General features: G+C 54.7%; 2 protein-coding genes across 2 annotated transcripts; both read right to left on the bottom strand.

Annotated features, from left to right (window-relative positions):
• Nucleotides 1-1,047: 1,047 nt before the first annotated feature.
• LOC127595058 (uncharacterized) lies at nucleotides 1,048-1,479 on the bottom strand. Its single transcript, XM_052056768.1, has one exon. It carries the CDS (start codon nucleotides 1,477-1,479, stop codon nucleotides 1,048-1,050), a length of 432 nt encoding a protein of 143 aa, XP_051912728.1.
• A 7,080-nt stretch (nucleotides 1,480-8,559) lies between these two features.
• LOC127595059 (ATP-dependent RNA helicase DHX8-like) lies at nucleotides 8,560-10,874 on the bottom strand (the record flags this gene model as incomplete). Its single annotated transcript, XM_052056769.1, is given in 1 exon segment — nucleotides 8,560-10,874. A coding segment is annotated over 1 exon segment (2,315 nt), but the record flags the coding sequence as incomplete, so codon positions are not given.
• Between the last annotated feature and the right edge of the window lie 451 nt (nucleotides 10,875-11,325).

Raw genomic sequence — 11,325 nt, 5'->3', positions numbered from 1 at the left:
GGTTTGGGATGATCAGCATTTTCCGGGTGAAGATCTAATCGGAGTCCAGCCGGTTCCTCTCCCGAATGCGGGCCACAGACACCCCGTAGCTCAGCGCCACCCCCTCGATCGTCTCTCCAAACCCGACCACATGCTCCACCTCCTTCGGGAGTTCCTTAATCTCTGACATTATCAATCGGGATCATCATTTCATGGACTTTGCCTGGCCCGCAAAAGCCTTGACTTTTTCGTGGATGCGGATGCCGCTGGGCAGGCGGTGCTTGCGTGGGTCGTATTATTATTCTTGCTTTATGTCGTCCATTGCTTCGCTCATCTTGCGGGTGCCTTTTGGGTCCTTGCCGTCGAAGCGGGTGCCTTTGTCGGTGTCGAAGACGCTTTTGGGCTTGCCTGGGGCAGGCTGGACAGGCTGTTTGGGCTCGGGCGGGACGTAGTCCAAAGGCGCGTCAAAGTCCACCTCCATGTTGCAGTTGATAATACAGCAGGCCTTGTAGTCCGAATCCGGCTTTATCGTGACAATATCGATATCAAATGATTTTTTCGTGGGCAGGCTAATTCGAATAGTATCGCCTTCGTGGAGACAAGTGAAATTCCGTAGTTCGTTCTACAGCAAAGCCCTTGGGTTCGGGAGGTCGATGAACTCGGTTTTGTGGGGCTGCAGTTTGACAAAGGTAGCTACCTTGATATCGTTGATTAGGGTGACGTTGACCTTCTGGCCTTCATAGAGTTGTAGGTTCGAAAACATCCAGCCTGGCAGGTAGACCATCCCTTCGTCCGCTACAAACTCAAGAACTCCACAGTACGTCTGTCTACCCATATCCGTGTTCTGTACGCAGAAGACCATGATGCCCCGGTTGATGCTGATATTGAATGTTTTTTGTAGCATCGAGCTAGGCAGGAGAATTTTGTCACCCTTCTCGACATCCTCCCGCCCGCAGAACACGGCGGGGTAGGCGATCAGCCGCTCGGTGAGGAGGGGCATGGGCGGAGGAGAGCGCATCACTCGGCCCAGAGGGTTGAACATATAAATATTCTTGAATTCGGCGGGGCTCACCTATAGCTCTTCTGAACCCTAGTGCGGGCGCCCGGGCCGCCGAACTTCTTGGGCTCGCAGCGGCGGGGATCTGCCACCAACAGGTTCCGGTCGTAGTTCAGGAGGGCTTCCTTGACCTCCCTCTTCTGCTCCTCGTCGACGTTCTTCTGGTAGTGGGCGACAATGCCCTTGGCGATGGCCTGCCGGATGGCGTAGATCTGGCTGGTCGTGCCTCCTCCCTTCACGCGGACCCGGATATCCACCTCCTGGAAGCGCCTGGCACCCAACACCAGCACAGGCTCCCAGACCTTGATGCGGAGGACTGCCGGCTCCAAGATGTCCAGAGGGGCTCCATTGACCCTCAGCAGGCCCTTGCCCTTCCGGATGGTGGCCACAGCCACGGCATTCTTCTTGCGGCCGAAGGTCTGCACGTAGTCCTTGCCGCTCATCTTCAACAACCGATAATCTATGATCCATTGCTTATGATCGTGATCGACTTTCCTGCGCGCAGGTCCTATTCGAAGGTGGGCAGGACCCTTGACAATATGGAGTGTCCTGTCCTCCCCAAGCACAGTTCCACTCCTGTTCCGGTCAATTTCATTCCCAAGGCCAGAAAGCCCCGCCCGTCGCCTCGTGACAAGCTCGTATCCTACACTCTCCGCTTCAAGAAGGAGTTCAACAAGAACCTCAACTACCACCCCCGGGACAAACTGATATTCCCGCGTTCACAAAGCTGCTTCTTTTCCAAGGGCAGGCCTTTTTCAGCCTCGCTGACGGGCTGGAGCAAAACCCTCAGGGAGTGGAGCCAGCCCAAGAAGGCCAGGCAGATATGAAGCATGTCATGTCATATCAACAGAAATAGGGATGGCTGAGTGCCTATTCTGCGGACAGGCGGTGGCAGGGGTCGATCTAGAGCAGCCCCTGCAGGAGGGATCTGGTGTGGCTGTCGAGGCTGTCGGGGATGTTGACCCTGCCTGCCGCATTGGCCTTCCTTAACGCTTCGTTCTTCCCGTTAAAAGCCTTCTTGCCTGTCAGCAACAAAAAAAACACAAGGCCCGCACTGTAAAGATCCACTTTTTCGTTGCAGGCCTGCTAGTCGAACACTTACGGGGCTGCGAACCCGACCGTCCCGCATTTCGAGGTGGGGCTGGCCTTCTCGCAGCATATCCCGAAGTCAATGAGATGCAGTTTGTTCTACCCGTCGAAAACGATGTTCTGAGGCTTGATGTCACGATGGATCAGCCCTTGAGAATGCAGCTATTTTAAGGCGCCTAGCAGTTTTCGCATGACTTTGGGGATCTCCTGTTTGTAGGCGTCTGCTTGAAGACGCTGCAGGAAATCGACCAGATGGCCTTTTTCAGCCCTGTCGAGGACGAAGACCACGCGGTCGTCATCTTCGAATACCTGTCGGAGGTTGGAGTTGATGGTTTTAGTCTAACGAAGGCGGCAAAGTTCGTTACGGATGATCGGCGTAAGGGACGGTCGCTTGGGAATAATCTTGGCAGCAAGGAGCAGCCCATCCGCCCTGCGCTATATCGTCCGCACCTCCGAAGAGGAGCCAGTCCCTAGCAGCGCCCTGACGGAGTAGTAGTCTTCGAATCGATGGTTGATGCAGTGCGCCATCAATCGGATTTCCCACTCAGAGTCGAGCTGGTGACTGAGTTACTTAGCTGTCAGTTGAGTGGAACATCAGGGAGTGGCGTCCCCTGGTGAGAAGGAAGCCGTTGGTCGCCGGGTCGATTTGAACCACGTCGAGAACGGTCCGGTTGAGCTGGATGAGGGTGGTCTGCGAGCCTCGGCAGACGATTAGCTCGGCACCTTGCAGCTCAAGCCGAAGGGGCTGGTTACCACGGGCCGTCTGCTCCACAAACAGAGCCGAGATCGGGGCAGCCGGCCTGCCTACGCAGGCAACCTCCAGCAACGGCTCCTCCTCCTCCTCGAAGATAGACATCCCGGCTCAACAAATTGTTGTTTATTCCTTTCAGCATCACTTTCAACGCAATCTGACGCACACAAATATCAACTAAAAAATAAAACGGGTTTGTTCACTTAAACGTAAATTTCATTAGGTTATTTGCAGCAGGGGTTGTCTAGTCAATTTGCAATAACTCGGTTGGCCTTCACCCTGCTTTCGAAACCTTTGTTTGGAGGAATACTCGCTGGGTGGGTTCGTATTTCACTACTGCGTTGTTGACGGCAGGGTGAAACGTGCACTCTTGGGGAGCATTCTGGCGGGAAGCGAGTTCTGCCCTCCTGCGGTGGTGCTACAAAGCCCTCTAGTAAAGCTACTCGCAGAGAACCGGCGAAAGAACCCGGGGCTTCAGTACAAGCGAGAAGGCAAACTGGCTGTGGCGGAAGTAGGGGCAGGGCGGCTAGCTGTTAGACATTGTTATATTACTGTATCCGATGATTCGACTCAGGTCAGCATACCACTCGCTTATCGGCAAGCCCAACCCCCTCATCATCGTGAACCTGCCGGCCGAAGCGGCCCTGAATATTGTCGACCTCTTCAAAGAGCAGTTCGAGGGGTGGTGCCCTGCTATCGTGGCGGGGTGTCTGGTGTACCAGGTGGCCGTGGAGTGCATCACGCAGAGGATAAAGCGCCAGCCTTTCCGAGCAGGTGAGAAGCGTTTCTGCCAGCGGTTTTTGGACAGGGCTGTGGGAGATGATTTGGAAAGGGACATCGCCTTTTTTGAGATATAGAAGGGCAAGGCGAACAGGCTGCGGCAAAGGGTGACATGTGCGTATCACGCCGGGATGGTGGTCAAGGCAGGCCTGCAAATAGCATGGCTGAGGGCGATTCGCTTCATGGTGGACAATCCTTAAGAATTCTGCAAATTCTAGCAATAGTCCTTTTACGGCCTGCCCCTCATGTCCTACGACCCCTACTTTCTAGCACCAGTCGTGACAGGCCTACTGGCCGGGCTGGTGCTTAAGACCGCCTTGCACCCGAGCGGGCTGGTCCTCAAACGCCCCGAAAATTGGTTTGTAAGGGCCAACCTCTGTACAGGCATCGCGATGGCCACTGCAGGCCTGCCGGTCGCTTACCAGCTCAGCCTGTGGGTGATGCTACTATGGAGAGTGGGCTGCAACGTCATCCGCCTGTGATGTGTGATGCTGTGTATAGAGTATATACGCTATGCTATCACTATCGCCCTGGCTTGGTGAGGTTGCAGTGCTGCTTCTGTATTTGCAGCAGGGTTGTGTAGACTGACCGGGCCAGCCCTTTCAACTCGTCCTCTTTGTCGAACTGGATGTCGACTTCGCTGCTGAGTTTTTAGGCGAGGCTGAGGTGACGAAGGCATTCCGCCACCTTCTCATCTGAGATTGCCTAGATTGCTTTTAGAAGGGCTTGCTCTTGTTTATCGAGCTCCTGGGCTGCTGCTTTCAACCAATCTCGTGCCATGCTCTCCTCCTCCTCGAACGAACTTCCATCGACTTTGGAATCGACCGCTTTGGTGATCCTCTGCTCAGCGGCCTCCAGCTCGTCTTCAAGGACACTAAGCTGTTGCTGCTGCTCTTCTCGGGTGATGAGGAGTTGCTGGCGTGAGTGGACCTGTCTACGAGCTTGCTCGAGATTGTGTTGCAGCTGGTCCCGTTCCCGCTGCAGCTCGGAGCTGGCACGGTCGACCTCAACCTGCAAAGCCTGCTCGTCTTGCAACCGGCCCTGAATCTATTTCTGCCTGGACATCGCCTCTTCCAGTTTAAGCGCAGCGTGCGAGGACTGACCGGCCGCCTCATACTGGCTGCTTTCAAAGCTACGGATCTGCCTGAGCAGCAGATGCCGCTAATCCTGCAACTCCCTGATCTTGAGGTCACTCGCCTCACTAGAATCAAGCAGCCTAGCCTGACTCAGCTTTTAGATCCTCTGCTCCAGCTTGCGAAGGAGGGACTGCTTGGCCCTCAGGAAGTGCTAGGATGAGCCGTACTCGAGATGGATGCTTTGGTACATGCGGCTGGAGTCGAGTTGCTGCTGCAGGCTTTGGATCTAGAGGGCGAGGGTTTTGAGCAGGTTGGAGTTTTGGGAGTTGAGGAGCTTGGCAGATTGCAGTTTTTGGTGGGCTTCTTCATAGGTGATTTAAAGCTGGTCCACCCTCCCTCGGAGGGATGATTCGTCGGGTGGCTTGATTTCACCAACCTTGCGCTCAATCTCCTGGATGCTACCTCGCAGGCCCATCGCCCTGGCCTTCACCTCCTCCTTCTCCTTATTCAACGACTTCAACTCCTCACTCATCGAGCTGACCGCCCTCTCTTTTTCAGCCAGCAACCCCGCCAAAAATTCTTGTTTCTGACTGATTTTACCCTGAAGGGACTTGATGGCCCTTTGCTGGGCAGAAAGGTGCTGCAGGGAGGGAGCTTTGCCCTTACAGGCTTTATAGAGCTACAGCTAGGAGCTGGTGTGGTGGCTGACGGCTTGGGTCTCGGCGAGATAGTCGTTTCGTTCACGAAGGAGGGTGATCATCTTGCCGGCCTGGAGATACAGGGTCGCTCCTAGAGTCTTATCCAAGGAGCAGATAGCCACCTCCTCATCCCTGTAGAGGCTGATCGCAGACAGCTATCCAGTCAGCCCATCGAACTCCGCCTGCTCGATCGAGTCAGCACCAAACCGATCCGAGGCGATCTCCCATTCCGCCTCGATAGCACAGCTGGCGTGCTTATGCCGGTAGGCGACGGCCAGCCCCGCCAGTAGTGAGAACCCAGCCATGGCCAGGAACACAGTCCGCATGAAGCCCGGTTCACTCATGATTAATTGGATGTGGGATTAGCACTGGCGACTTACCCGCCCTGCCATGTTCGGATACTCTGCGATGGGGTGCTGGGTCGGCTCCTTGGTGGTTCCGGGGCTGCTGAACCTGGCCCAAGGGCTGGATTTTGGAGGGCTGACACAGAACGGATCTTAGTATCCTCAGTATTTTTTCTATAAAGGGTTCGTATTCCTGGCGTTGCTGCTGACCATAGGCCTGCAGCTGTCCATCATAGCCGCAGGGATTGACGACCCCCCCAAAGAGCTGAAGATTGTGGCCTGGCTGCAGATGTATGTCGGGTTCTGGGCGTGCTCGTTGCTGACTGACGGCACTGACATGGACTGGACTGCGTATGGAGTGGCGGCGGGGTCGTATTATGGAGTGGGGGTGGGTTGGGCCGGGCTGATGGCCTGGCATGAAGGCAGTGCCAGGAACTGGACTGTCTACCTATCGAGCATGGCGGCGGTGCTGCTGCTTCGATAGCAGTACAGCAGCACCACCAAGAACAGCAAGGCCGAGCTCGCATGGCTGGCAGGGACAGTCTACCACACCTACGCCTGCAGCAGGCAGCTGGCCCTCCCAGCAGCTGGTGTATGAGTGACGCATAATTAATATGAGAGTCGGATTCGCTGAGTTCTTGAGGCGAACTGCAGAGAAGGGCAGGATGGCGGTCCCCAAGAAGTCGAACTACAAGCCTCTGGAGGCCTTTAGCGAGCATATCAACAAGGTCATCCCCCGTATGGAGGAGGATATTGAAGTCAACTTCCTGAGGGAGCAGCTGGCCCATATCGAGGATCACCAGACCCGCTAAGAAATCATCAAAGGCTATCTCCGCCGGAAAATCATGCTCAAGGCCTACGACCCGCCCTACCGCCCCGAGTACAAGGAGACCAAAGCTCGACGAGGACAACCCGCCTTTCGAGCCGGCTGACCCGGTGCTGCCCCTGCGGGTCGATGAGTTTAGGATCTACCATCACGGCAAGTTCGCATACGTCCTCAAGGAGGAGATCGACCGGTACTTCCACTGCGGCCTGTTCGGGTCGTACAACAGGCTGCACCGGAAGCTGGCCTCCCGCCATACCATCATGATGCGGCCGACCGCCCTCAGACTCATCGAGGCCTTCAAGCTGATCAAAGAGGGGTACCAAGCCCCTCCGCCCCTCGCTACCATGTTCGCAGGCATGACCGAGCCTCAGATCGAGGAGCACATCAACAACTCTGCGAATTACCCGGTGCTGTTCGATGAGATGTCCAGGCATCTCCAGCAGCTTGCGGAGGGGCATCGTGGGCAGGAGTACTACCGCAGGGTGTTCGCGAACAGTTTGGTGCAGGACGCCATCATCAATGAGCTGCTGAGGCTGGCGCCTAAGACCAAAAACCCTTTGAAGCATCTACCGGAGGTGCTGGAGAGGGTGCTGAAGATATAGCCGATGCCGTCAGCAGGGCAGTTCGACTACCAGCTCGTGCTGGCTGACGGGCTGGAGTTCAACTTCAGGCTGGGCAATAAGGTGCCCCTCGAATCCGCGTTTTACCAGGGCGGCCCTTCCTTCCGGAATGTTTTCCTGCATGGAGAGGCTGGCACCGGCAAGAGCATGCTGCTGAACCATCTGGCGCTTTGGGGCTTTCGCTCGGGCTATGTGGTGATCAACTGCAGGGAGGTCGAGGAATGGACCCAGAACGTGGCGGCTGGCGCGGAAGGCCGGAAGTTGAAGAGCGGATTGTTCCTGCAGCAGAATTTTGCGGTTGCCTGGCTGGAAGGGTTTTTGAAGGGCAATCGAGAGGCGCTTGACTCGATCGAAGTATCCCAGCACTACGGAAAGACAGACCATGGCGGCATCCACCAGGACGAGTACAACCCGGTTCCAAACCTGTTCTACAAAGACCGAGGCACATACTTCGACGACCCCGACCAACTGCTCGACCCCAAGATCAACAAGGTGCTATTCGAAGAATAACGAATCCTCTACCTACAAAGCATGCAGGACCTCCTAACCAACCCTCGCACTCTCACCTAAATCTGCACCTTCGGGATCGCCAACCCTAAATACGCAGTGAACGCGATCGCCTAGGTGCTGGACCAGCTCAAGAGGCAGGGCCCGGTTTCCAGTGATGATGCTGGTGGACAATTTCAATCTGCTGTATAGACCGTCCCGCTACAAGAACTATAAGTACCAGAATGAGAAGAGTTTGAGGGGCTGTATCCCGCCGGGGCATCTGGCCTTGCCCAGGCTGTTTATGGACCTGAATGGCCATGAATTCGTCAGGGGGGTCAAGGTGGTCGCCTCGGGGGTTGGATCGTTCCACCGGCACAAGTTCGAGCCTGAGATGATGCACCTGCCGAGATCGTGTGTGACGAAAGTGCCGTTCCTGGCTCCAGCGGAGACCGAACTGGCGGTCAACAACCTGATCCTGTCGGGGCTGTTCCGGGAGTACAACCTTTACCTCGGGCAGTACAACCACCTACACCAACTATCGCAGGGCAACTGGCATGCCCTCCTCGAAGCCACCACCAAAAACCTGCTGGTGTTCTGACACCCAATCTTTTAATTTATGTTCATCCACCTCAAAAACGATTGATAAGATACCTGAACTTCCTCTTTTATATTTAGTTTATCATCATTGTTTGTTTTCTGAAATTGGCAAGGTAAGACGAGCCTGAACTGACCATCACCTCCGCCGCAGCCTTCATCTTCCGGTACTTCAGCGTTTACACAAATGGTAGAATCCTTGCAAAATGGCCGCCACCCAGCATAATAATTAATTTTGGCCCAAATCATGCAATAATCATCCTTTACGGACACTGATACGCCATGCGTTCGGATCGCCGTACTTCTGGTTCAGAGGCTCGATTCTAAACCCTCTGCTTCTGCGCGCCAGAGAGTCGGGGTCACTGGCCTTGAAGAACCCAGGGGCCACTTCAACCAGCCATCGAGGGTCGATCGCACAAACATCCCGCATGTACTCCTTGCTCGTGAAGACAAGCTCATGGTAGACTACCCATTGAGGCTCTTTGTTGAAGAGTGCGCTTGAAGGATGGACAAACACTTGGTGATCGTCAACTGCGGTCTTAAAGCCTTAGCGTGATTATTTCCTGGCCGTGTGGAAAAAGAACCCTGAGACGATGCTCTTGCGGACCAGCTCCTGCCGCCCGCCACAGGAAGTTTATCGTAGTCCGTGCCGGCCGACCAATCCGACCAGCTGCTTCCGGATTTCAGCTGCTCGGCGCAGCGACCTTGCCTGAACAAAATTATCATGGCACCATGCGCTTGACCGCCCGCTTTGCTCCCAAGCTGCATACACGGCCAGATATGTCAGATGGTCCCCGTCGTGGTGGTTAAACTTGGCTCGGCGTTGATCTGCCGTGGCTTGCTTTTCCTTCGGCCTGTAGAAAACCCCCTGCACTGACAGCATTGCGATTATGGTGATGACCTCACGAGAGCAGTCCAGGTCGACCGCCGTCAGCAACATTTTGGAGAGAGGCGGCTAGAGAGGGAATTATGCCATTTTCCGGCCCAGTGGGGTGAGCAGTCCTTGTTCGTCAAGGGCGCCTAGATAGAACAGTAGTTATAAGGCGGCGACTAAGGTTTGAACGGGCGGAGGGTCCATAAAGTCGAAATGAAGGAGGTCGTTTATCCCCATCGCCTTGAGCTCCAGGACCGTTCCTGAGAGGTTAGCACGCTGGATTTATGGGACCGTCACAGGCAGCATTTCATGTCTGAAGGCATGCTCCGTATACAGACGGAAGCATTTGCCAGGGCCTGTGCGGCCTGCTCTGCCAGCCCTTTGCCTTGCACTTGCCTGGGATATGGGTGCGACTACAAGTGAGTCCATGCCGGCCTTTGGGTTGTAGGTTTTGATCTTTGCGAAGCCTGGGTCAACCACGTATGAAATTCCGTCTATTGTGAGACTTGCTTAAGCTATGTTTGTTGCGACCACGCATTTTCGCATGCCTGGGGAAGGCTCAAAAATTCGGCTTTGTTGCTCGCTAGGCATGGCGGAGTAGACAGGTAGGACCATCAGCCCCGCTGCTCCAAGTCTACGTGCTCTTTCTGTGAGTGCACTGCAGGCTGTGTCAATTTCTTCTTGGCCTGTCAAAAATAGGAGAATGTCGCCTGGCCCTTCTTCTGTGTGAATCTTCAGGACACACTCTAGCGAGGCCTCCAGGTAGTCTGTCTCAGGCTCTTGAACATGAACGATCTCCACAGGAAAGGCTCGACCAGGAATCCGAAAAATCCTACAGTCGAAAAAATAAGACGAAAACTTTTGAGCCTCCAAAGTTGCGGATGTTACAATAAGTGTAAAATCCTTGCGAGTCGCAACCACATTCTTAAGCACCCCAAAGAGTACATCCGTGTGGATGGTCCTCTAATGGGCCTCGTCAAGCATGATGACCGAATACTGCCGCAGATGGGGGTCCAGAAGGGCCTCTCGAAGCAGCATGCCGTCAGTCATGTACTTGATCACGGTCTTAGGCGAGGTGACATCTTCGAATCGGATGCTGTAGCCTACTTCTTGGCCCAGCACGACTCCCATCTCCTGGCTGACCCTTTCAGCAACACTCATCGCTGCCACCCTCCGAGGCTGCGTGCACCCGATCTTACCACGAGCGGCAAACCCCGCCTCCACCAAATACTGAGTGATTTGAGTAGTCTTCCCCGAGCCAGTCTCTCCAATCACGATCAGCACTTTATTACCGAGGATGGCCTTGACTAATTCTTCCTTGTGACTGAGAATCGGCAGGGCTGAGGGAGGCTGCGCTCCGGGTTTGTGCTTGCCTGCTTTAAATAATGATTAGCGGCGCCATTAAGCCTAAGGCTCGTGTGCGGCCTGGGTTGCATTGAACCGTGGTTTTGGGTCTATCGGGTCTTCGGAATGCTTGTCGTGGCGGCCTTCAAGTTGCAGTCTTTGTTGCTACCTCGCCTCCCGCCTTTCCCGACCTGCTTGCAATGTCTGCATCGCCTATCTTTGCAAAGTCCCCTCAGGGTTCTTAATGATCCTGACAGGCGACAGACGAACGCCTGCTTTGGTGGTCTGCCCTCGCAAAAAGGCTGGCTCTCGTTCATTGATCTCAATATTTGTGTCTTGGATGTCTTCGCTTGCTTAGGGAGACGGAGGCATTTAGAAGGCCTTGCCGGCCATATACTTCATTCTGCTGAGTTCCCACCGTTAGGGAGATGATGGTCTTTGGCGTTGCTTTTTAGGTGCGGTTTCGGTTTCGAGTCGAATTCCGGTCAAGGCACCATAACCTGAGGGTCCTTTTTTATGGTGCACTGCAACCGCCTATTCTCTCTGCCTACTCCTGCTACGATGTCGCCTGTGCTTCATAGAGTTATCCTTGCGATGCCGGTCCCTCGAGCGCCTTCGATGTCTCGACCTCTACCTCTACCTTTACCTTGACCTCTATCTCTATCTCTATCTCGCTCTCTATCTCTATCTCGACCTCTACCTTGACCTCGACCTCTACCTCTTTTCCACCTTTTCAGATGTCCCCTGAATCTCAAGTTTTATCTACTTGTTTTCCAAAGCCAGGCCCGGAAACTTACTCGCTAG

The sequence above is a fragment of the Hippocampus zosterae genome, unplaced genomic scaffold (assembly GCF_025434085.1).
Source record: "Hippocampus zosterae strain Florida unplaced genomic scaffold, ASM2543408v3 HiC_scaffold_378, whole genome shotgun sequence".
In the NCBI taxonomy this organism is placed as follows: Eukaryota; Metazoa; Chordata; class Actinopteri; order Syngnathiformes; family Syngnathidae; genus Hippocampus; species Hippocampus zosterae.
Note: the sequence above shows the minus strand (reverse complement) of the source record. Positions and strands in the feature narration are given on the sequence as shown.